This window comes from Vulpes lagopus, chromosome 1 (genome assembly GCF_018345385.1).
Source record: "Vulpes lagopus strain Blue_001 chromosome 1, ASM1834538v1, whole genome shotgun sequence".
NCBI lineage: Eukaryota > Metazoa > Chordata > Mammalia > Carnivora > Canidae > Vulpes > Vulpes lagopus.
Genome location: NC_054824.1, coordinates 64,320,196 through 64,343,161, shown reverse-complemented (window position 1 = coordinate 64,343,161; position 22,966 = coordinate 64,320,196). Strand labels below are relative to the sequence as shown.

General features: G+C 48.8%; 2 protein-coding genes across 11 annotated transcripts in view; one reads left to right on the top strand and one right to left on the bottom strand.

Annotated features, from left to right (window-relative positions):
• DAAM2 (dishevelled associated activator of morphogenesis 2) overlaps nt 1-4,491 on the top strand; it is a 115,838-nt gene extending 111,347 nt beyond the window's left edge. For all 6 annotated transcript variants that reach the window (XM_041734023.1, XM_041733781.1, XM_041733710.1 and 3 more), the window contains 2 exons: nt 1,013-1,183; nt 1,427-4,491. In XM_041734023.1, coding sequence (XP_041589957.1) covers nt 1,013-1,183; nt 1,427-1,648 — 393 coding nt within the window. In that variant the 3' untranslated portion in view covers nt 1,649-4,491. The remainder of the gene's footprint in view (nt 1-1,012; nt 1,184-1,426) is intronic.
• Nucleotides 4,492-5,082: 591 nt separating this feature from the next.
• MOCS1 (molybdenum cofactor synthesis 1) overlaps nt 5,083-22,966 on the bottom strand; it is a 34,865-nt gene continuing 16,981 nt past the window's right edge. Inside the window, exons 4-12 of one of the 5 annotated variants that reach the window (XR_005984602.1) lie at nt 15,108-15,272; nt 12,845-12,906; nt 12,387-12,498; nt 11,858-11,970; nt 11,365-11,475; nt 8,978-9,098; nt 8,408-8,455; nt 5,768-6,608; nt 5,083-5,151 (exon numbers count right to left, since the gene is read on the bottom strand). Coding sequence is in view for 3 of the 5 variants with exons in the window: in XM_041734233.1 (XP_041590167.1) it covers nt 5,854-6,608; nt 8,408-8,455; nt 8,978-9,098; nt 11,365-11,475; nt 11,858-11,970; nt 12,387-12,498; nt 12,845-12,906; nt 15,108-15,272 (1,487 nt within the window). In the remaining 2 variants the exon portion in view is untranslated. Of the gene's footprint in view, nt 6,609-8,392; nt 8,456-8,977; nt 9,099-11,364; nt 11,476-11,857; nt 11,971-12,386; nt 12,499-12,844; nt 12,907-15,107; nt 15,273-22,966 lie in introns of all 5 variants that reach the window. The other 4 variants (XR_005984607.1, XM_041734233.1, XM_041734466.1 and 1 more) reach the window with 4 other exon arrangements.

Genomic DNA, 22,966 nt, shown 5'->3' with positions numbered 1-22,966 from the left:
CATGCCCCCAGTCTGACCCAACCCCTTTTATGTAACACACAGCACCTCACCCATTGCTATTCCAGATGCCCCAGAGGGACAAACCCAGAATCACAGAGCTTTGAAAAAAATAATTTCCTCATTCCCGTAAGAAAAGCAACCACAACTCTGTTGCAAAGATCCTAGTCTATTCATCAGGTGTAGCTACTGTGTGGTCCTTTACATTATTTGTCTCAGGACCTACCTTATGATTGTTAAAAGGTTATTACCCCATTGGACAACTATGTACACTGAGATCCAGAGAGGTTAAGAAACTTGCCTGAAGTTTCCCAGCTGCGATAGACATGGCTGGGTTAGAATCTTGACTCAGGAGCTCAGCTTTGCTCACAGGTGCTGTGCCTCTTCCTGGCTTCTCAACACCAATATCCCCATGGACCCCATCTGTAGGCGGTCCTATTAAAACATGGGTCCTCACTCAGGAGGCCTGGAGGGGGCCTGAGATGCCCATGCTGGTCCATGGAGCACACTCTGGGCTGAATGAGAGGTGGTGGCCGTCCATAAATGTCAGGATAGTGACTGGCACATATAATTATAGCTAACACTTTACATCTATTAACTCACTTCACCCTCACAACACTATGAAGTAGGATCTATTGTCCCCATGTTATAGTGGAGGAAACTGAGGCACAGGGGAGTTAAATTAGCCCAATAACTATATGATCCCTGGGGTCCTTTTGAGTTTGTGGCCTTAGGAAATACTTCCCAAGGTCTGCAGCTCCCGATCCCACACCTACATCCTAATAGACCCAATGGTGGCTGTGGGCAGCCTCTGCCAGCCAGCTGGGATCCCCCAGCTCCCCATGGCACCAGCCTCAAGCTTCTCCTTTAGCCTTGTCCCTGCCCTGATGATAGCAGGTGTCTCCCCCTCCCAGCCTTGGACCGGACTCTACTCTGACTGTAACCCAGCTTACCACATAGGCCGAGCCTGCCCTGCTTGAGGGGAGACTCTCACCAACCCTTCTTGCCCTCACAGTTCTCCAAGGCCCTGATGCACTTTGGGGAACAGGACAGCAAGATGCAGCCAGATGAGTTCTTTGGAATCTTTGACACCTTCCTGCAGGCCTTCTCGGAGGCCCGGCAGGACCTGGAGGCCATGAGGAGGAGGAAGGAGGAGGAGGAACGGCGGGCGCGCATGGAAGCCATGGTGAGGGCTGGGCTGAGCAGGGTGCTGCTGGGGAAAGCAGTAGGCAGTGGGGAGACACAGGCTGTCTTAGGAAGCAGCAAAGTGGGACCAGGTGGTGAATACAGGCATCAAGGTGCCCAGCCTTGGAGTTACAGGCCGGTTGGAGGGTTCATTTGACACTTGGGCTGTGGGTGGCTGCTCTGGCCCCAGCTGGCCTCTCACTCTTCCTCCTCCCCCCGCTCCTTCCCCCTCCTCCCCCTCCAGCTGAAGGAGCAGAGGGAGCGGGAGCGGTGGCAGCGGCAGCGGAAGGTCCACGCAGGCAGCACCCTGGAGGAAGGCGGCGAGTTCGATGACCTGGTGTCAGCCCTGCGCTCGGGGGAGGTTTTTGACAAGGACTTATGCAAGCTCAAGCGCAGCCGCAAGCGGTCAGGGAGCCAGGCCCTGGAAGTCACCCGGGAACGGGCCATAAGCAGGCTAAATTATTGACCTGGGCACTGGCCACAGCAGGAGGTGGGAGATGGGGCTGGGCCGAGGGGCTGAGCGGAGGCAGCCGTGATCCTTAGACAATTTGGTGCTCGGGTTAAACGAGCCCTGGGCTGGGCCCTGGGGGCGGGGGCCATGTGTGGCAGGACCAGGTGTCCCCGCACGTCTCCTGTTCCGTTACTCTTTCTGCATCCTGGCCGCCCAGGGTCCCCGGTAGGCCCTGCAGAAGGAGCCCTGCCTCCCCACCCCCACCCCCACCCCCAGCAAGGGCACTTACGTGTTGGCACGCAACTGTTCCAGATCTAGACTGGACTGGTCCATGGGCCTTGTCCAGATTTCATGTGCAGGAGGGAATTCATGGTGGGGTGGGCCCCCTGAGAGCCCGAGTGAGAGAACGCGGGCCCCCATCCCCCAGAAGAGGCTTTAATGGAACACTGAGCTGCGGGCAAAGTTTCCTCTTGGATGGAGAAGGGAAGAGGCATTAGATAGTCTAGCTAGATCGGTTTCAGAGAAAGTGCTGGGAGGAGGATGCAGAGACCAAGTCATCAGGACACAGAGTAGCAGTGCTTGTTTCCTACATCCCAAGCCCTTTAGCCCCTCTCTTGTATATCTTAAGTCTCTCCCCCTTCCTTCCCTACTGCCACCTCCCTCCTATTTACTAATCCTGAATCTCAGAACACTCACTTTTGGGTTCCCACGACTATGGTTCATGATCAGGTACTTGATGAATCTGGTTAGGGAAGGGGTTCAAGAAAGACCCCACTCATTACCACACCTTGTGCCTCGGGCATGAGGACCCTGGAACAAAACCCTCCTCACACCTCCTCTGCACAACCCACCCACTCACTGTCTTGATGTGGGACAGCACAGGTGTTGGCTGGGCATTCTGATGGCCCCTCACTAGAGGGCAGCACTTGAATGCCTGGCTAGACTCACGGGCTCCCTGGTCCACAGTTTTAGGTTCATCAGACCCCAAACTCTTGCTGTAATGTCTGCCTCAGGGCAGACGCCACGGAGACCTCCCGCTCTGTCCAGTCTGCAGAAGGCCACTTCAAACCATGTGGACCTGGCTGAGGCTGGCCCTTGGGAGTCGCTTCCAGAGAAGATCCGAAGGGCCAGAGCTGCCCTCTGTATTTACATGTAATCTCTGAGGCATTCGGACTGGGAGCCAGAGCAGGCAGAAGAAGCCAGGGAGGCAGAATACAGAGGAGAAAGCCCAATTTCCCTGGGGGTGCACTGCCTAGAGGAAACAAGGGCAGAAAGCTGGGTACCAGAGATGGGGGCTGGGACCCACCTCTCAATTCAGTTCTTCAGTCTGCCTTCCAAGGGGTCCATTCTGGTCCTCCCATCCACTCCCACGGTCTATCCTGTGCATCTTGAGCTGTCCTTGGTTGGGGTGAAACAATGGCTATGTCTAAACTAAACTTCTATCTTCTCAAAGAAGGCAGGAGAGGTCAACTCCATCAAGCCTCTTATTTTCAATACATTTCTTCCCACTGGAGTTGACCTATCATCCTCAGAGTCCAGCCTCCCTCCATCAACCAGCTCCTTGCCATTCTATCTTCCTGACCTTCTCTTTGTTTCTCACCTTCCAACCTATTTCTCCAGCTCAGGGTTAATGCCAGTGGCCACAATGGTGGGCTAGGACCACTCTTCAGCTGCTTATCTTTTCCCTACATCAGACTCCTGAGATAGGGCCAGAGTAGCTGCGGGGGCGGGGGACAAGAAACATAGGGTTAGTGAGCCCAGCATGTGTGTTGGTTTGAAGGGGGGAGGGATGTGAGCAAATGCAGGCCTGGCCAGGCTAGATGGGAAGAGGCCATCCTGGAGTCCAGGTGAATGCAAGATGAAGGCTTCCCAGGAAGGGCAGCTGCAGAGGGCTTTGTTATACCCATCTGTATAGCCGACAGCCCCCGCTGCAAGAAGCTGGTGATGGGAAGGTGGGGTGGGGTGTGGGGGGGGCGGTTCTCTGAAGGTCCTCTCCCAAACTGGCTGGGCTGAGGCCAACCTACCCCATAGGGGCAAAGAATAGGGGAGGGCTCCTCTTCTATCCAACAGCATGTCCGTATTGTGGCATTCCCACTCACCGTGGAAGACTGGATACACACCAGGAGAGACAAGCAATATAGAAGTTGTTCAAGACATCCTGCATCCACAGAAAAGCACACTTTGGTTTAACTGTTTACAGAGGACACATACCTTGTTCCAGGGCTCAGGCTTCTCACCCCGAAAGATTTTTTCCTTTTCTATTTATTATTGTCTAGCTCTGGCCAGTAGAATAGCCAGATCTACAACAGTGCCTTGGACCATGCACCATCACATCTGAGTCAGCCAGGACGGGCTGGTGCCCCGTGGAGATGGTCGAGTTGGTATCTTGATATGCTAAATGTTTACACCTACTATATTTGTTCCTTAGTCTTTCCTGTGTCCTTCTCTCCCCCACCTGCCCCCTTCAGGTACATTTCTCCAGCTGTCTAATTTTGTGTTCAGTGTAAAATTCAGTTAACCTAATCCAACCTGTCCCCTTCTCGGCAGCAGCGCCCGCTCCTCCTCTCCGGTGAGGGAAGTCAGGCATGTTTGGGACAGCAGGAGGAAAATATTCTCCAGCTGGAGAGGGAAGGGGTCTGGTCCAGGCTCTCCCCATCCCCATCCCATTTTTACCAACTGGGGTGCCATGACTGTTCCTCCAGCCTCTACGAGGGACGCCTCCATGCCACGGCTGCTTTCACCAAGCTGTCTCAGACAAGTGGGGCTAATGTACAAAATCTGCAGCATCCTTTTTACCTGCACCATTTTTATAAGAATATATTGTAATACTAAAAAATATTAAATCCGTACCATCCCCATCCAGCCTGCCTTCTTCCCATGCGGGGACTTGAAGTGTGCTGGGGAGTGGTCAACAGCCAATAGGAGGTTGGAGCCAGTTCATATCAACTCTGAGAGCACCAACTGTTACATTTTCAAAAGTTTTGCAAGCCAATTCACATTGTATTGGTAGCTTGAAATCAGCCATGGAATTCGGCTTTTTCTTTTCCCAAGAGCTGTTTGTCAAACATTCGCCAGCACACGGGGGTATAGGGCAGACGCCACTGGGGATATACCCAAAGCCGCCTATTCTACAAAGGGAACCCAGCCAACCAGTCAGTGTTTGGGGATGTGCATACCAGGAACCTCTAAGTGCACCCCCTTGATCTCTAATGGCAAAACCAGTGATGAGCCCGCCACCTGACACCCACTACAGGGGGTACATCTCTGGGCCTCCCACTCCACTCCCACCTTCTCCCACAGGGAAGACGAGGGATACTCAGAGAATGTGCCCCTTTGGCTTTTCTAGCATCCTTCTTGCTCCTCTTCCCCCGGGGGGGAGGGGTGGTGGTGGGCATGAATTCACAGCAGCTCGGTGCACTCTGCACAGATAGTCCTCATTCTTGCATCTCCAAAGTTGGCATCGTGGCTTTATTTTGTGCGCTGTGAGGGTGAAGGCAATCTTCAACTCTCTTCTTTCCCTGATATGTTCCAGAATAAAGGGGTGTGGGCAGCGGGTGGAACAGCAGTGCATAGGGCCAGGGGTGGGACGTGTGCTTGGGTCAGGGATCCCCAGGGCTACTGCTAACGTGTGTCCTGTTCAAGAGGAAGGGACCTAGGAAAAGGAGCTGGCAGCAGGACGAGTGCAATTGTTAAGCCAAAACCCTGCAAGTTTGATGGGACACAGACTCAGGCAAAAGGAGAGGGTAACTGGCCCCTTCAGAGGGGTGGTGGAGAGGCAGGAAAGGATGGGGTTGTGGCTCCAGGCTCAGGAAGGCAAAGCTGCTTTAGAGGATTTGTGGAACATTCTTAATGCAAACCGTGCATTTCCCTCCTCAAAGTGGGTTCCCTCTGCTTCATGAGCCCTTATTCTCTCCCAAAGAAGGAGAAGAGAAAACCCAAAATGAGAAGTGGAAGTTAGGGACTAGGCTGTCTGAAACCGGACGTGTTATCTGGGGACTACTTCAGACAATGTGATTTTTCAGTTCTCTAGCACTGCTCATGGGGACCCCCTTCCATGCCTGTGGTGTCCAGGAAGGCTGACAGGAGGCTGAGCCGGTCACTCTAGATCATATAGCAGGAAAGGGGTGGGCTGACCTTGGAGATCCTGATGGGGTTACAGGAACTTGCTGGAACCACATCCCATCTTGACCCAGCTGGGCTGGGGGTGAGAGGCAAGAGCTCTAAGTCCGATGGAAGTCCCCCCGCTGACCCCCAGTCTTGCTAAGGAGCTTGATCTCACCCAACACAATGTCTCTGCTGACAGCCTTGCACATGTCGTATAGGGTGAGGGCGGCCACGGCAGCCGCGGTCAGGGCTTCCATCTCCACCCCGGTAGGGCCCCAAGCCCGGCAAGATGCTCGGATCCCCACGGCATGGCGTGCACCATCCAGTTCCAGCCGTACCTGGACATGGCTCAGGGCCACGTGGTGGCACAGAGGGATCAGCTGGCTAGTCAGCTTGGCCGCCTGGACTCCGGCCAGCTGGGCCACCACCAGGGCATCCCCCTTCTTTAGCTGGTTCTCCTGGACAAGCTTGAAGGCCACAGGCCCCAGGAGGACCACGGCTGAGGCCACAGCCACCCGCTCTGTGTCTGGCTTCCCACCCACATCTACCATAGCTGCCTGTCCTTCTGTGTCCACATGGGTTAGTTGGTCCGAGGTTGGCAGGGGTCCTGAGGGGGTGGCAGGAGCCCCGGACACTGCACTAAGGCACTTTGGGTTGGCATCTGAGTCTAGGTGGGAACTGCAGTGTCTCTGAGGGGAGTTGGACCACCGTTGGCCCAGAGGAGGGGTCCGGGAGACCCAGCATCCTTTCCACCAAGTCGACATCCGGTTGGAGAAACTCACTCTGTGTCTTATACCCTGAACATGAAAGGGGTGCTGGGAGGAAATGCTTGGAATGGCTGGTGGGGAATCTTGGAGCATCAAAGGTAACTCTGGAAGGCAAGAAGGAAAGAGAAGAGAAACGGAGTCCAAAAAGGAAGGGTTTTTTGTTGTCCCCCACCCCACCTCTTCTCCCACCCTTTCCCTGCCCACCCTGAGTTCTTGCTTCCACACTGGAGAAGAGAGGGGTGAGGAGCAAGGAGTGTAGTGAGGAGAGAAAGCAGGAGGCATGCAGACAGAGAGCCCCGGGATACCGGTCTGCAGCCCCCCATGGCAGGTGGTGTGCAGCGTGCAGCCCCACCAGCGGTCCTGGGCCCATGGGGGGCAGTGGGTGCACTCCTGGGCTCCCCTCCCCACCAACTCCCTTGTCGTTGAAGTTCTCTTCAGAATCACCTAAAGTCTGAAGGCTGCAGCCTGATCACATGACCTCTCTCGGTCACTGCATTTTCTGGAAGCTACAGTGAGGTCTCAGACTGAATTACCAATCACAGTTACTCCTCTTCACATTCTCTATGCAGGGTTAATAATAAGTATCTGGTTCCCAGGGAAGATAGTAAGGGAAATATTGTATCTATTTCAACAAGGTCTTTCAGGCCCCCTCAAGGACATCAGAAGAACCCACGGAGTGACAGGCCAATCCAAATGGTGCCAAGGGCCTCGGGAGCCTTGTAGGCTCCTGGTACTCAAAGGGTGGTCCAGTGTAGAAACATGGCCCAGACTTCCCAAATCCAACTCCGAAATGACAATAGCCCCAAGTGATTCACAGGCACGTGAAAGTCGCAGGTCCTGTTCCAGGCACCCCTGGTTTTATAGAAATCAGACCAGCTTATTACTCTATGTCCTTGAGAGGAGTAATAGATCTTATGAAGCAAAGAGGCCTCCCACCTTCTGGCTTCCCAGGTTTGGGCCCCCATCTTGCCAATGTCAGAGGTACAACCCTCCTCCACAAAGGCATCCCCAGCTCCTTGCCATCAAGGTGTGTCAGCATGGGTCAAAGTCCAACTATAGGACTATGACGCTGGAAGTGAGGGGAAGAAGAGAGACGGTCCAGTTGACTTCCCAGTGGAGTGTTTTGGTGAGCTGCCTTCCCTTCTCTGGGAGGCTGGTTTGGGAGGCAGCCCACTCTAGCCTGCCTTCCTCTGGGCCCGTGCATTCACTCACTTGGTTCCAAACCCTGGAGGAGAATCCCTTTCCCTAGTTTTTCTCACTACTTTCTCTTGCCTGGTGGTATAGTTCAGAAGCCCAGATCAGGCTGTGGCCAAGGGGGCAAGGCCTCCCCCCATCTAGTCTGGGCATTTGGTAGAGCAGTAGCAGCATCCCTAAAGCTCCTCATGGACCAACCAGTTCCCCCCAGAGAACACATATGACTTTATGCATATAAGTTTCCAGGAGTTAAGGAATTAGGCAGTTGAGATCCCGGTTGCCTCCTCCTGAAAAGATCAGGAACATTCTTAGCTGGCTGCCCCAAGCCCTGCCCAGATCCTGTAATAGCATCTAGGCTGGAAGGTTCTAGAGCCAAGGACAGGGTCTCCATCTTAACCAGGAGCTCCACTTTTGGGAGACAACAACCTGAGGACAATAGACCATAAATCTGGAAGGCCCCCTGCCCCAATTTCTGGTAAGACAGAATGATGATTTCTGTGGTATACAGAGTGAGGGGGAACAATGAACAGGGAAGAGAAGACACAGTAAAACTGGAAGGGTGAGAGGAGATGGAGGAGGAGTACAAGAAACACATAATGAGAACATCAGGATGAAATGCAGGATCTGGGGGTGCCTTAGGGCAGGGGCCCCACCCCACGGGATCCCCCAGTGACAAGGGTGAGTGGTTACGTACTGATGGGTCACCCACCGATGAGGATCATGGGCCGGTTCTTCATCTGGGCAATACTGAACATGCCTGGGGTAAGGGAGAGATGGGGGGGGGGCGGGGGAGGAAAGCAGGAAAGGGGGAAGGGAGGGGTGGGAAAGGAGAGTTCACTCTCAGGCTGACACAGAGGTAGGACGACCCAGGAACATGCAATCACCGAAGTGCACACTGACAAAAAGCCTGTGCTATGCACTGCAAGGTCACCCATGACAGAGCCAGCATATTCTGTGGGTGCCCAGGACCCCACCCTCCTGAGAGAAGGCAATGTGTGGGATGAGACAATACAGTGCCCCCCCCCCCCACATCCCCTCTCCCCAATAAAACAGCCCAGGAGAATTCAGAGTACCCTCTCCTGCACAGGCTCCGCTGTGCCAATGCTCCGGAGGGAGGAGAGAACCATCACCACACCCCCAGTCTCCAGGTGCCACAGGAGGGGCTGGGTGCCAAGATGTCACTGAGTCCCGCTGGCTTCCTGCCAAGCTTTGCTCTGTCCCCTCAGCCCCTCCGGCCCACTCAGCAGTCAGCCTGGCCTGCCCCGTGCCCACCCCTTACCTGCATGCTGCCGCTTCTTCCTGCCCACAGCGGCCCCGATGATCCTCAGCAGCTCCTCCTCGGAGGCCCCTGCCCGCAGGTGATCCCGTAGAGACACCTCTGAGCTCCCGAAGAGGCAGACCTGTGGGTGGTCACCATGGGGGTGAGGAGAGCATGCCTCCCTTGTTTCCGAGCCTTGGCCCCCGTCCCTAGAGTTCCCCCATGGGCTGAGTGCCAGCAGCTGGGTCATACTCAAGGTGGGACTTCCTGCAGTGAGGGATAGAAGGTGCTGGATGGTGAAGTCAGAGAGGCCGGAAGGGCAGAAAGTGGAACCAGACGTCCCGAGGCCTGTCTCTGATTCACAGTCATGTTACCTTCAGCCTATAGAGCATACTATAAAAACAGTTGCCAACAGACATGCCACATAAAAATCCAGATGCAAACCTTCTCCTGAGACATTCCCTAGAGTAGCCTCTTTATTGCCGTGAGCATGGACTCCCAATCCTGGCAGTCCCCCTGGATGTGGCACGAACATCCCATTTCACCCGTGTCTCCTCCTGATCCCTACACTCACGGACCTTACCGGCCTGGCCCTGCACACACTCCAGTTTGTAACCTGGATGGATGGCTGAACAGCACAGACCTGGTGAGGGTGGCATCCTGAAGCCACTCAAACTCGACACTCTCTAGCTTCTGAGACAGGCTGGCTGCTCGGGGGCTCAGGGGTGGATGAGGCAGTCCCAGCAGGAGAGATACCTACCCTCCTCCCACAAAGCTTTATAAAGCACCTACTGTGTGCCAGCTCTGTAGAAGGCATTGTGGACACAGGACAGAGGAACGTCTGAGAAGCCTCTGAGAGCCGAGAGCACCAGAGAAGATACAAACAGAACCTACGTAGAAGGTATACCTACTTTACCCTGCTGGCTATTCCTCACCCCTCACTCCCTCACCAGGCCCACCCTCTGCCCCCAGGGGTCCACCTTCCGGGATCCCCTCTAGCTGGCTTCTGGCTGAGTTGGCTGGTGGGAGATTGGAGAGTGAAAGGAAAGAAAGATTGGGCATTTCCATCCTGCTTCTTCCAGGCTCAGACATCTCAGGCAGTGACTACTCCCCTCCACAGCCCCAGCTCCAGCCCGGTGGCCACTCCGCCAGGCTACAGCTCTCCGTGGGCCCCTGTGACACCACTTCCTCCCAGATCCCAGGTGGGAGCAGCGGTCTGCTGCTGCCCCTCAGGTGCCTCAACATCTCTTCTGAGTCACACTCTCCCCACACTATAAATAGCCTCTCTTCAGAACCCCACCCCACCGTGTCCTGCAGGGGTCCTGACTACACAGATGCCATCCATACTATATGGCAATTCCACATCTCTAGCCCTGGCTTTTGAACAAGTGCTGGATGGTCCCTTCTGGATGTCAAGCTCAATGCATCTGAACTCCGATCACCCTCCTTCCCAATGCTGAATAGTTCCCAAAGCCGACCAGCCCCTGGATGCCTTCTCGTGGTCTTCCACATGCGTTTCCAAGCTCCTTCATTCTTCCTTCCCATCCTCGCCTCACACTCTTACCTACATGAAACACTGTTCAGTGGCCATCTGACTAGTCTTCCTGTTTCCAAATTCAACCAGTTGGTTATTCTTCCTCAAACATGAACAGGAGTCATGTCTCCCCCTTGTCCAGCATAGCACCCTACTGTCAACAAAACACACGCTGTGCTGTACCTTTTACCTGGGCATTCAAGTCCTCTACCATGTGATTTCCCCATACCTGGCGTGGACCTGCCCTAGCCTTGTCAGTATGAACTCCAGACAAGTGTCCTCCCTTCTCTTGCCCTCCCCTCTCCATCCTTCAAGGTCATTGGTGTCCATAATGTGCTCCCTCAAGTCCTGCCCCCCTTACAGCCTGTCTGGCCACTCCTCTGACAAAGACTTACGTACTGCCGCACATCAGCCCTTTGTTTGCTCTTAACCATAAGACTTTACCTCTACAAGGACTGGTTATGTCTCTGCCTCTCTGACACTCTCCAAAGGGCTGAAGGCACAGGATGTGCTAATCAGATGTGAATAACAGTCACTGGTTTCAGATCTGAGCCCTGGGCCTGGAAAGGGGCCCATCAGGGTTGGGGCTAGGGTCCAGGGCACATTGGCCCTTCACTTCTCCCCTGCCCACCCTGGTAACGTTAAGTCCTGGCAAGTGGCTCCCAATCACCTGGAAGTTACTTCAGGAGCCCCAGGAAGGCAGGCCATGGGTTCGCTGTCACCTTCAGCCCCCGTGCTCTCCCCAAACTGACACTATTTCGCCATCTGCACCATGTGTCCTGTTGGTCTCCCCTCCAATTGGGGGTCCAAGTGGGAAGAGATATTCCCAACACACAAGTGGCAAGGGGTCCCTTGTGGGGAAAGGGATACTTACTTTGAGGTTCCCGTCAGCTGTGATTCGTAGTCGGTTACAGGTTCCACAGAAATGCTCAGACATGGATGTGATGAAGCTGACCTGGCCCCGGAAGCCAGGGATTTTAAAGGCCTGGGGTGAGGAGGGAAAGGGCCACTGAGGGGATGGGGCTGGACAGGCCCAGGACAGGCCCAGCTCCCGAGGAAGGGAGCACCCAAGGTCCCCAGACAACAGAAGACTGACACAATGGAGGACCTATGAGCTCTCTGCCTGCACCTGGCCTCACAGCAAACCTACTATGTTTTTGGAGGCACGTGGGCAGTGTGGCCACAGCATGTCTCCACCACTTACTGAAGTGTGGTTTAAGACAAGGTACTCACGCCTGCCCCCTACCCAGCCTGCTGCTCTGGCCATGAGGGTGGAGGCAGCTGTGATGGCACAGTCGGCCTCTTGTTATATGCCAGCTGTCCCATGGTCCTCCTCCCTACCCAGGCCCACCCGTACTGCCCCCAACCTTGGCTGTGCTGGATTCCTCCTCAGGCAGCTTCTCCAGCTCTGGCCACTGCTGCTGGAGGGTGTCCAGCATCTCCTTGTAGCTAACCATCTTCTTGAAGTTCCATTTGTTGCCTGTATTGGGGTTGGAAGCCACAGAGTCACAGAGTTGCAGGAGCCTGGGGTCTTTAGGTCCATCCTCCCATAGAACCCAAGAATCAGTTCTGCCTCTTGAATAGGAGAGCCAGTTCTGCCTAAAGCAGGTGAATCACACCATACCCACACTCAACTCAGAGATGCCTCTAACCCCCAATCAGATCCCTAGGCCTGGCACGCCTGCAGAGGCCCCTACCCATTATCCCCAGAGAAATTCCCATACACACAGTGGGGCCCAGGGTCACCAGCACCCACAGGGCCAGCCAGACCTTGTCCACCCCACTCAACCCTTCCCAGGGTCCTCAGCATCCCTGCACCACGGTCTCAGCATGGTGCTGGTCTAGCTCTGCTGCCAGACCCAAGCTCTGCTTCCCACTCCATCCCAGGTCACTGACCATCGAAGGGCATGTACTCTATGAAGCGTACATCCAGGGGGAGGCCCTTGGTCAAGGCCACAAAGTTCAGGAGCTCGTCCTCGTTCAGGCCTCGCATCACCACACAGTTCACCTGGGCAGGGACAAGAGGACCACAAGGCTTGTTCCCCCTGCATTCTTTTCCAAGGAATGACCTTCAGGGGTCTGGCACTCGCCTAGGCTCTCTACTGGAGGGCCCATTCCTTGTATCTCTCCCTGCCCAGTTCTTAAGCTGGGAATGCAATGGGGGTCACTGGTTTTCTCCCCTCCAAGAGGTCAGGGGCATGCTGGATGCAGTGGGCAAGGAAGTGATGAGGGTACAGTACAGCTGCACCAGCCAGGGCGAGGAGCTGCCTCCCATGGGCCAGATGCTGGCAGCAGGAGGCCTAGCCAGGGTGGGGGGCCGAAGTCAGAGGTCAAAAGCAACAGCAGGTCCTCACCTTCACAGGGCTATAGCCCAGCTCGATGGCCTTGTGGATGCCCTCCATGACCTTGTGGAAGCCTGCAAGGAGGGAGAGAAGAGTCTGGAAACTTTCTCCCTCTCCCTGCCCCCTTACACCCAGAGGGAAGCACCAGATCTGTAAGGAGCCTCAGAGACCACCAAGTCCAGTGACCAAACAGTAAATATTTTAGGCTTTGTAGGCCGAGAGGTGAAATTGGGGATATTATTAGGTGTATCCTGTAAAGACTATATAATTTCGGAATCTGATAATTGAGTACAATCTTTTATAACATAGCTCTACACATAGAATGGAAGAATGGAATTCTTTTTGCTGGGATAATATTTTGCTTAGCTGGGAGTTCATAATTAATGTTTTCTAACATCAAATTGATTACAAATATGATCTGTAAAATTCATTCTTGGCTCCCAGCCCCATTAAAAAACAAAAACAGAAACAAAAAACAAAAAAACAAGCAGGGGGCTGGATTTGGCTGGTGGTCTATCATGTGCCAATCCTGATCTAGGTGACCCCTCTCATTGTCTAAGAGGCAAAACTGAGACCCTAAGAAGAGGTGGTGTCCCACTGGAGGCCTCACGCTGTGTACCTTAGAATGCAGGTTTCGATCTCCCTTGTCAGTGCTTTGTGTTGGGGCCAGTGAGCAATTAGTCCTCACGTGATTCTCCCATCTCTGTGGTTAACCCACAGTACCTGGGATCCCAGGCTGCTTCTCACTCTCTGCTCCCTCCTCTGTCCAAGCATTTGAGGGCTTCCTGCATGCTGGCCCCTCCCCGGCCCCCTCAGCAGAGCCTGGAGATTGTGTGTGATTCACAGCTGGGCCATTCCCCTGGCGGAGGGTGTAACTGTAGCCAGAGGACGGACCCCAGGGTTTCCTTGCAGCATTTTTAGATGGCTCAGTGAGGCAGGGAAACAAGAGGAAGGTGCAGTTTTCATATAAACTGCTGTTACGATAATCTAGAAGCTTCTTCTTTTGTAAAGCACTCCACCTCCAAAAAGGGGTGGTGGACATAGAAATGTAAATGGGAAGGCAGATCTGATGTCAAGATCTACTGTCTCCAATCCTCGTTCTAGGAAATGAGACAAGGAGGCAGAGGATATGTGGATGTCGGGGAGGGAGTGAAACCCATAAATACACTTTCAACTTTCCCACCTCAGCGCCCTCACAGGTTCCCGAGTGCCTTTCCCCTTCAAAGTGAGCTCCCTTGATCCAACTCCTCTTTCTGTTCCCCATTCCTCAAGGCCCAGAGGCAATGCCTCCTCCATGGAGCCCTCCACGTCTTCTCTGCTAGAAGTTCTCTCTCCTTCCCTGTAGCTCTTTAATCAACACAAGACAAACAAAGGTGGCCTAGTAGCAGCATGCATTTTGGCCCTTCATGGCCTGTAAGGCAGAGCAATGTCCTGTGTGCCTGTGTGTCTGTCTCCTTCACAGCACCTGAAGCAGCTCTTTCCAGAGGGCAAGGACTCCATTAGCACATCCTTAACACACGAATGGTGTAAACAGAGAGTCACACCATGGAGCAGGGAAAAGAGAAAGTGGAACTAGGAGCTAGAAGCTGTTTCCAAAGAAAGGGAGGGATCACTGAGTCTCTTGATCTTGCAGAGAACTCTGTTATATACCACCATCCCAACTCAAAGGGCATCCAATCCTGGGTACTTCCCACCCAAAACTGAAGCCTATGGCCCAAGAACCACTGGGTGCTGGTCTAATGAGACCTGGGGCTCAGGGCTGCTCTCTACCTCCCCACCTGTGCCCTCCCGGACAAAGCCGGGTAGGGAGGACGCCATGGAAGTGCCACTGCAGGACCCCTGCCTGGCAATGCTGACCTTGACTCTGGCATCTCAAGGCAGCTGCTTCCACCTCGGGCTGCCCCACATCTCCTCAGATCTCATTATATGGTCACCAACTTGTCCCCATCCATCAGGGGCTATCTTGGTTTTAAAATAGAAAGGCCTGTATACTAGCAACGTGCCCAGTCCTAGGCAAACTGGGGGGAGGGCAGAGGGAGACAGTTCACCACAGGTCTTAGCATCTGATCCCCCAATTTCCCCAAAGATGTGGCTATAGAGACAGAGGACATTTGATGAGGGTGAGGAGTAAGGAATGAATTCCTAGGTTTATCTGTAGCTCAGACACCAAAAGGGAGCAACCAGGCTCCTTGCCTGGCACCAGCCACAGCTCCTCAGCTCTGTGGGAGGAGCAGCCTGGGAGGGCCACCCCCCACTATAAACCACATCTGCTCACCTTTCCTGCGAACAATGAACTCAAATTTGGCTGGTACCAGGGTGTCCAGGCTGATGTTGATGGCACTTAGACCAGCTTTCTGAAGCTGAGGCAGCAGCCGGGCTAGGTTGATGCCGTTGGTGGTGATGCCAATGGTCCTCAGCCCTTCTAGCCGGTGGAGCTGAGCTGTAGAGAGAACAGGATGGGGGTGGGGGTATGGTGTGTATGGTCAGTCTGTTTCTTCCTAGTGAGGTCCCAGAAAAGGGCTGGAAGAAAAAATTCCAAGTCTAAATAAGGTGGATGGAAAAGGGGTTCTCTGTACTCCTCTATTAACTGGGCTTAGCTTAATAAAAAAAAAAATAGAAAAAGAAAAACTCTGACAAAAATAACCAAAAGATTACATATTGAGTGCTCATTCTGCTAGAGGCCCTGTTGAGGGCTTTATGTGCCTTAGCTCATTGAAGCCTCACAACAAGGATTATCCCCATTTAATAGATAAGGCAAGAGAGGCTTGGAGAGATTATGAAACCGCTTGAAATCACACAGCTAATAAAAACAGCTGAGATTCAAATCCCTGTGTCCTTGACTCCAAGACTGCTCTTGGTAAACCTACTCACAGGTCCTCATACTCTGCACATGAGAAACAAAGAAGTGTTTGTATTATTTGCTAAACCGCCTCCTCCCCAAATCCCTAGACATAACAAAAGGACAAAGAAAGAGTCCACAATAGAGCTGGAAGGTAAGAAAGAATGCCTTCAATGGCCCAAGTGGAAGAACCCTGAGAGATAGAAAGCAGATAGGCTCCCGCAGATTAAAGAAACCACACTCCAAAGCACATACAGAAGGTTCTATACAAAGTAGGAGCGGGAGGAATACACCCCAAACTTTGCATTCACCTATACAGGGAGTAGGAAGGACCCTATGCATGTCAAGCAGGTTGCCAGTCTGGAGAACTAAATTTGCCTGAGCTGGATAAATTGGTCTCCCTCTATCCCTGCGTGCAGGGGGAAGGTTGCAGCTTTTACCCCAAGGCTAGAGTGCTTAAGCTAGCTGAAAGGAGTGGGGGCAACCAGCATGAATGGAAACAGCAGTGGCAGTCAGGCCAACAGAAGCCTTGGACACTGAGATAAGTACAGAGCCAATAGTCAGCACACATGTAAGGAGAATGTTGCATAAGAAAGATAAATTCCACAAACAGAAGAATGAAAGAGGAAGGAAAAGTGACAGAGATAACAGAAGAGGATTCTTTTAAAAAACGGGTGTTACATGAATAAACATCCTCAACAAAGTATTAGCAAACCATATGCAATAACATATAAAAAGGATCATACATCATGATCAAATGGAATTTATTCCAGGGATGCAAGGATGGTTCAATGTTCACAAAATCAATGTGATACATGCTACATAAAGAAAATGAAGGTTAAAAATCAGATGACCATCAGGACGCCTGAGTGGTTCAGTGGTTGAGTGTCTGCCTTCTACTTAGGGTGTGATCCTGGGGTCCGGGGATTGAGTCCCACATCAGGCTCCCTGCAGGGAGCCTGTCTCTCCCTCTGCCTATGTCTCTGCATCTCTCTATGCATCTCTCATGAATAAATAAATAAAATCTTTAAAAAAAATCAGATGACCATGTCAATAGATGCAGAAAAAATATCTGACCAAAATTTGACACCCTTTAATGACAGAAACTGGGGGAAAAAAAACCACTAACTTGAAAAAAATACATGCACCTCCATTGTTCACTGCAACATTCTTTACAAAAGCAAATACATGGAAAACAACCTAAATGTTCACTGATGATGAACAAATAAAAAATACACACATACACATACACAATGTAATGGTATTTAGCCATAAAAAAGGAAGTCTTGCCATCCATAACAACATGGATGGACCTTGAAGGCATAAGGTAAATGGAATAAGTCAGACAGAGAAAGACAAATACCATATGATCTCACTTATATGTGGAATCTAAAACCAAAACACACACACACACACACACACACACACACACACACACAAACTTAAATTCACAGATAAAGAAAACAGATTGGTAACTGCCAGAGGTGAGGAACAGGGAGTGAGCAAAATGGGTGAAGGTGGTCAAAGGTATACATATCAGTTATAAAATAAATAAGTCATGGTGATGTACAACATGGTGACTACAGTTAATAATACTGTATTGTATATTTGAAAGTTGCAAAGACAGATCTTAAAGGTTCTTATCAGAATAAAAATAATTATGTGTAGTGATGGATGTTAACCAGAGTTATTGTGGTGTTCATTTTGCAATGTATACAAATATTGAATCACTCTCCTGTACACCTGAAACTAACAATGTTATATGTGAATTATATGTCAAAAAAATCACAGTTAATACCCTCAGGAGGACAAATATTATATCCTGAAAACAAGAACAAGAATGAATTACAACTCTTGAAAATGAAAGGACAGTTATAGAAAGAAAAAAACTAGGGTGCCTGCATGGCTCAGTCAGTTGAGCATCCACTCAAATAGAAAAACCTTTAAAAATTTTTAAAAAACTAGATGGAAAGACAGAATGGACACTTATGATCAGCAAATAAGCAAGCTGGAATTGAGCAAAGGAATGTTTCCATAACTGTATACAAAAAGCAACAGAATGGGACAAAAAAAGCCAAAAAACAACAACAACAACAAAAAAACAAAAAACAAAAAACAAGGGCTTCCATTTAAATCTAGAGAAAAGATACGGTGTAAAAACATCCATAGTAGCTATCTTTGATCAGAAGGATTATAGGTGATTTTTAAAAAAGTTTTTATTTATTTATTCATGAGAGACACAGAGAGAGAGAGAGAAAGAGAGGCAGAGACACAGGTGGAGGGAGAAGCAGGCTCCATGCAGGGAGCCCGATGTGGGACTTGATCCCAGGACTCCAGGATCACACCCTGGGCCAAAGGCAGGCGCTAAGCTGCTGAGCCACCTAGGGATCCCTATAGGTGATTCTTATACTTACTTATCTAGAGGTAAAATTTATTTCAAACTCTTTGGATGCAAGAATCTTGGTGAACTCAGCTCTACACGAGTGCAGAAACCAAAAGTACAGTGCCCTAATGAAGCTGGATTGAGAAAAAGGCAACAGCAGATCACAAAATTAACACCCAGCTTAAGTAGGGGTGTGTGGAAAAGCACATGCTCATGATGTAAGACTATATTAATTATATAACTTTTCTGGAGATAAGCTCTGTATCTGGAGAGAATTAGTTTGTGGAACTTTATAAAGCCTGTGATCTGAAATTTCACTTCTAAGAATTTAATCTAAGGAAATAATTAAGGATGTGAACAATATTTATTCACAAGAATGTTTATTAAAGAACAATACACAATAAAAGGAAGAGGGAAATCATCCAGATAGCCAACAACAGAAAACTGGCTAAATTATACTTTGTCTAGATAATGGAATGTTATATAACCAAACATGACTGTAAAATCATGTTAGGGAGGTTGGGAAATATACATGCTATATTAAGTCCAGGTTGAAAACAGCAGGTAGAAACTAGATGCAAAGCAAAAAGACAGGCAGGTCACCAAACCAAAATGTGGACAGTTGTTGCAATAGGGCAGTAGTGACATCTCTTTTGTTTATTTAAAATAAACATGTATTATTCTTGTAACAAGAAAATAATAGTTTAAAAATAAAAGCTGTTGTTTTAAAAAGCATCAGAATTAATCCTGGGAAACTCCACTAAAATGAAGTTGGGAGGTTTTGGCAGCGGGAGGGAGCCCTCATGGTCTACCACTCAGAGTCACTTTTACACCCAACAGGAAGAAAGGGACTTGACCTTGCAAGTGGATACTACTTTACTTTTCCAGCTGGGGAATGAAACACTTTCCTTTTCCACCTGGCAGCAGCTCAGCCAGTGAGAAGCCAGTATACTTCTAACTCCTGTTGACTCCAGTGGACTTTTCATTTATAGCAGCCTTCCTTATTTACTCCTTTTCTCCATAAAAAAAAAAACCTACCTCTGCTTTTCTTCTCCAGACTTGCCTCTGGTTTTGCTACAGCTTGTCTACCCCAGATTGCAATTCTCGTTCATCCCTGAATAAACCCATTTCTGCAGGTATAATAACTGGAAATTTTAATTTTTTTTTAAAGATTTTATTTATTCATGAGAGACAAAGAGAGAGGCAGAGACACAGGCAGAGGGAAAAGCAGATTCCCTGTGGGGACCCTCTCATGCGGGACTCAATCCCAGGACCCCTAGGACCATAACCTGAACCAAAGGCAGATGCTCAACCACTGAGCCACCCAGGCATCGCCAGTTTTAATTTTTAATGTGAACAAAAGAAAGCAAAGAGCTTTACTGTGGGAAAGTAAAATATGCAAAATTAGTAGTAGTTGTTTCCCTCTACCAAATCAACTCTGAAGAAACATAGAATCTCGGAACTGTAAAAAATGAAAATCTCAAGGAACACCGGGAGGACAGTGCTTTTGAACTGCTGTGGGGAGGGCGTTTGTAGCCTGGAGTTGAAGGCAACTGGCAAAGAAGGTAAACAGTTCAAGGAAAATAAGGCAGTTCAAGCTCCTGCCTTCAACCACTGATGCCTCAGAACAATCATCGTTTGTCCCTTCCCTGAAGAAATCGGTGTCAAGCACCCCAGAGCACTCAGCTGGGGAATCCACCGGAGGTTAACTCAAGGAATCTGCCAGAGTCCTTCTGGAAGAGGAGTTGAAGACAACATCCTTAGGCATTCATTCCTCATTCACCCCCCACAAAAGCCCCAGAACTGGTAGACTAAAATCAAGGGTACTACTTCCTTGAAGCCAAATCTGCTTCTCTCTGATGGTCTGAAGGCGAAGACCTGTAGGGTTGCCATATTACATAATATTACATAATATTATGTAAGGGTAGGAGGTGCCATTCTCATCATAATGTAAATGAATAGCAGTGCTTCCTGGAGTCGTGTAGTGTACGACTTATGCAGTCATACATAGCAAGCCCAGTTGTTTGGTAGGGAGACTACAAACATGAGTAATAACTGTGATATTCTCCTTTCTTCAGCCCCATGGGCCCATCAGAGATTAAGATCTGGCCTTAAAGCTTTTTCCATTAAACAGTGCCATACAGAATAGAATATCCTCAGGGGAAAAAATTTACCAGCTAAACTAAGGGGACCTTTGAGAAGAACAACTAATGCTCCCTGCCCTCCTTAACCCAAAATCTATAAAATATATAGCAGAATTATTAAAACAGAACAAAAGTAAATACAGCAAAAGAAATAACAAAGTCTAGCAACATGAAAAAAATTTCATCACAAAAAAGAATGAGGGGAGGGACACCTGGGTGGCTCAGTTTTTGAGTGTCTGCCTTTGGCTCAGGCTGTGGTCCTGGGGTTCTGGGATCAAGTTCTGCATTGTGCTCCCTGCACGGATCCTGCTTCTTCCTCTGCCTGTGTCTCTGCCTATCTCTCTGTGTCTGTCATGAATAAATAAAATCTTAAAAAAAAAATAACGAGGGGAAAGAAATAGTAGATAAAGGCATAATTGTGAAATAAAGAACACAAGAAATAAGATCTATAATAACATGGTGAAGTAGAAGCTAAGATTTAGGGCTCTCCCAGGAAGAGGAAGAAGAGAGGGGCACTTAAGTAGCTCAGCGGGTTAAGCGTTTGACTCTTGGTTTCAGTTCAGGTCATGATCTCAGGGTCGTGAGACTGAATCCCAAGTCTGGCTCTGTGTTCAGCATGGAGCCTGCTTGAGATTCTCTCCCTCTCCCTGTGCCCCTAGCCCTGCTCTCTCTCTCTCTCTCTGTCAAATAAAATAAATAAAATCTTTGAAAAAAAGAAAAAAGAGGAAGAGAATAAGAAGTCACAATATAATTAAAAATTGTAGGTCATAAGTAGAAGGGTATCAAGCTTTGCATAGGGTGCCTCACTCAGTCTGGAGTCTGCTTGTCCCTCTGCCTCTACTCCTCTCACTCGTGTGTGCATGCTCTCTCTCTCTCTCTCTCTCTCAAATAAATGCAATATTTTAAAAAAAATTAAAAAGAGAGAGATACACACACAGAGGGGCAGACTAGTCCTAATAACCCAGAGATAAAATTCTAGAAAATATCAACAATACAGGTGGGGGTAAGAGTAACAAAGATCAAGGGGCCTGAGAGTGCACTAAAGTTCTTGTCTTGTCAAGGAAAAGAGAGATCATTTATTTAAAAACCAAAAGAGAGGAAAAAGAAATATAGAAGAAGTATGACAGATAAAAGAAAAAGTCCAAATATTTCAATAGTTTCCATAAAGGTACCAGGCATCAACACAATAGTTAGGTCAGAGATTGCCAAATTTGGTAAAAGAGACATAGGTAACAGCTATGTGCTGTAATAACAGACATATCTAAAGCATAATAAGAACATAAAAAGGTTTAAAGTAAAAAGGTGAAACCAGACACAATGGTCTTACTAAAGCCAAAAGTTAATATAACTTTAGTAAAGTAAAATACATAGACCTTAAAGACCCGAAGTATCATTATAAAGAAAGCCATTACATAGTGATAAAAAATTCAATTTATGAAGAAGACATAACAATTCTCATCACATATGAACCTAATAAAATCACTTCCACTATATATAAAATAAAAAGAAATAGGACCTCTGGGAGAAATTAACAAATCTACCTACTTATTTATTATTGGCAGGCCAAACAGATAGAAAGCCAGCAAATAGAGATAACCAAAGATTTGAATAATAAAATTAACAAGCTGGAGCCAATGAACAAATACAGATGTCTCCATCCAATAATTAAATAACCATTCTCTGCAAGCACACATAGAACATTTATAAAAACTGACAATATATTAAATCATAAAGAAAGCCTCAATAAATTTTAAAGAATAATTATCATATAGAGAAGATTCTCTGACCACTACATAATTAAATTATAATTTAAGGGATCCCTGGGTGGTGCAGCGGCTCGGCGCCTGCCTTTGGCCCAGGGCGTGATCCTGGAGACTCGGGATCGAATCCCACATCGGGCTCCCGGTGCATGGAGCCTGCTTCTCCCTCTGCCTGTGTCTCTGCCTCTCTCTCTCTCTCTCTATAACTATCATAAATAAATAATAATAAAAAAAATTAAAAAAAATAAATAAATTTTGGGATCCCTGGGTGGCGCAGCGGTTTGGCGCCTGCCTTTGGCCCAGGGCGCGATCCTGGAGACCCGGGATCGAATCCCACATCAGGCTCCCGGTGCATGGAGCCTGCTTCTCCCTCCGCCTGTGTCTCTGCCTCTCTCTCTCTCTCTGTGACTATCATAAATAAATAAAAAATTTAAAAAAAAAAATAAATAAATAAATAAATTATAATTTAATAATAAAATATAAATGAAAAATCCTCATATATTCAGAAATTAAAAACAAGACATAAATATTTCATAGATCAAAGCACAAATCAGAATAAAAATTAAATACTCATAGCTAAATGTTATGAAAGAAATAGGCTACATCAAGATGGAAGCAGAAGTAATAAAACAGAATAGAAATATACAGTAAGATTCAACAAATCCAAAAGTTGGTTTGTTGAAGATTAGTGCAATAGACAAAACTCTGGCAAGATTTATCAAGAAACAAAAAAGAGATAAGGTACAAATAAATCATAGTGAGATTAAAAAAACCAAAACAGCAAGTAAAACAGATTAAAAAATAAGAAAATGCTATCAACAATTTACACCAATAAATTTGAAATAAGAAATAATGACAAATGTCTTAAAAAAAAACTACCAAAACTGACTCTAAAAGAAGTCAAGATTTTGAATAGTACAATAACTATTAAAGAAATTGAAGCATCAGTTAAAAACTCCCTGCAAAGAATATACTAGGTACAAGTTTACAAGTGAGAAAAAATAAGTG